Genomic DNA, 1321 nt, shown 5'->3' with positions numbered 1-1321 from the left:
TCTGTTGTCCTGTCCTTAGACTAAAGTAGATTCAACTGTAAAAGTAAGTGTAGAGGTTGTGTTAAGGTGGAACTGGAGTTTTAAACATGAACTACATGTATGTTTCTATTTTTCAGTCCTTTGGGACGCAGCAGTTTGGTGCTGCCCTGTACCTCCCTGCTCATTACAGGCCGGCTACAGTGCCGCTGTACCCTGAGCAGCAAAATGCTGTGGTACAGGGCCTCAGAGACGCCCTGCTCTCTGCTATCAACGAGATCAAGTCTCTAAAGGAGGAGAACAAGTCTCTGAAGGTCAAAATGGACCTTCAGCAAAGTGAATGGAGGCAGGTGGAGAGCCAGCTCCAAGAGGAGGTCCGTCAGAAAGATCAGCTCCTCAAAGAGAAACTGGCTCAGAAGGAGCTGGAGGAGACAAACATTAAAAACAAGGAGGAGCACAAGAGTCAGGAGGAACAGGAGGAGACAAAGATTAAAAATGAGGAGGAGAACAAGACTCAGAAGGACAAAATGAACATGCAGCAAAGTGAATGGAGGCAGGTGGAGAGCCAGCTCCAAGAGGAGGTCCGTCAGAAAGACCAGCTCCTCAAAAGAACCATCAAGAAAAGACAGGCTCGCACAAAGGCCCACATTGACGTCCTGGCCCTGCTCGCTCAGAGGGAGGCTGAGCTGGAGAGCAGAGAGGAGGGGTGGAAGGCCAGGTGTGGAGCACTGGAGGTGAGCCTGCAGCAGCTGGTTCAGAGAGAGGAGGACTGGAGCAGGAGAGTGGTGGAGGCAGAGCTGGAGGAGAAACTGGCTCAGAAGGAGCTGGAGGAGACAAACATTAAACACAAGTAGGAGGAAGAACAGGGGTTCGCTACAGCACAACATCCCTCTTCCTGATACCCCCAACCCGTTCCCCTTTCCCCCTCCTTACCTTACCCCCCATTCCCTTTTCCCACCCCTCACCCCTCACTCCTTGTGCATGTATTAATTTTTGTAAATATGTAAATACAGTTTTGTGTGAGTTTATTTCATCTGCCTGTGTTTTTCTTTCTGAATACAGATACAGGATTCATGGCTCTAGTACTACTAGTACCAGTAATCAGGAACTTCAGTATTATAGTATTAAGATGTTGATGATGGTGATAATGCTGTGTAATGATAATGCTGATATTGATTGACAATAGGAGTCAACATGTCTGTGAATCTTTCTCTCAAGTCTGTTTGAGACTCCTTTTGATTATTAGTCTTAATCCACTGAAAGAGCACTGGGTTGGCACAGTTTACTCTCACAACAACAGTCCCTTGTGACTGTGACTCAGTGACATTGTGCTGTCATGCCCTAC

General features: G+C 47.5%; 1 protein-coding gene across 1 annotated transcript; it reads left to right on the top strand.

The window, feature by feature from the left end:
- Positions 1 to 116: 116 nt before the first annotated feature.
- Positions 117 to 859, top strand: LOC147820397 (uncharacterized; the record flags this gene model as incomplete). The annotated part of the gene is made up of 1 exon (XM_087177294.1): positions 117 to 859. A coding segment is annotated over one exon (714 nt), but the record flags the coding sequence as incomplete, so codon positions are not given.
- Positions 860 to 1321: the final 462 nt, after the last annotated feature.

The sequence above is a fragment of the Seriola lalandi genome, unplaced genomic scaffold (assembly GCF_002814215.2).
Source record: "Seriola lalandi dorsalis isolate HSWRI2012SDOR001 ecotype SW California unplaced genomic scaffold, Sedor1 jcf7180001960077, whole genome shotgun sequence".
In the NCBI taxonomy this organism is placed as follows: Eukaryota; Metazoa; Chordata; class Actinopteri; order Carangiformes; family Carangidae; genus Seriola; species Seriola lalandi.
This window is presented reverse-complemented; position numbering and strand designations above follow the sequence as displayed.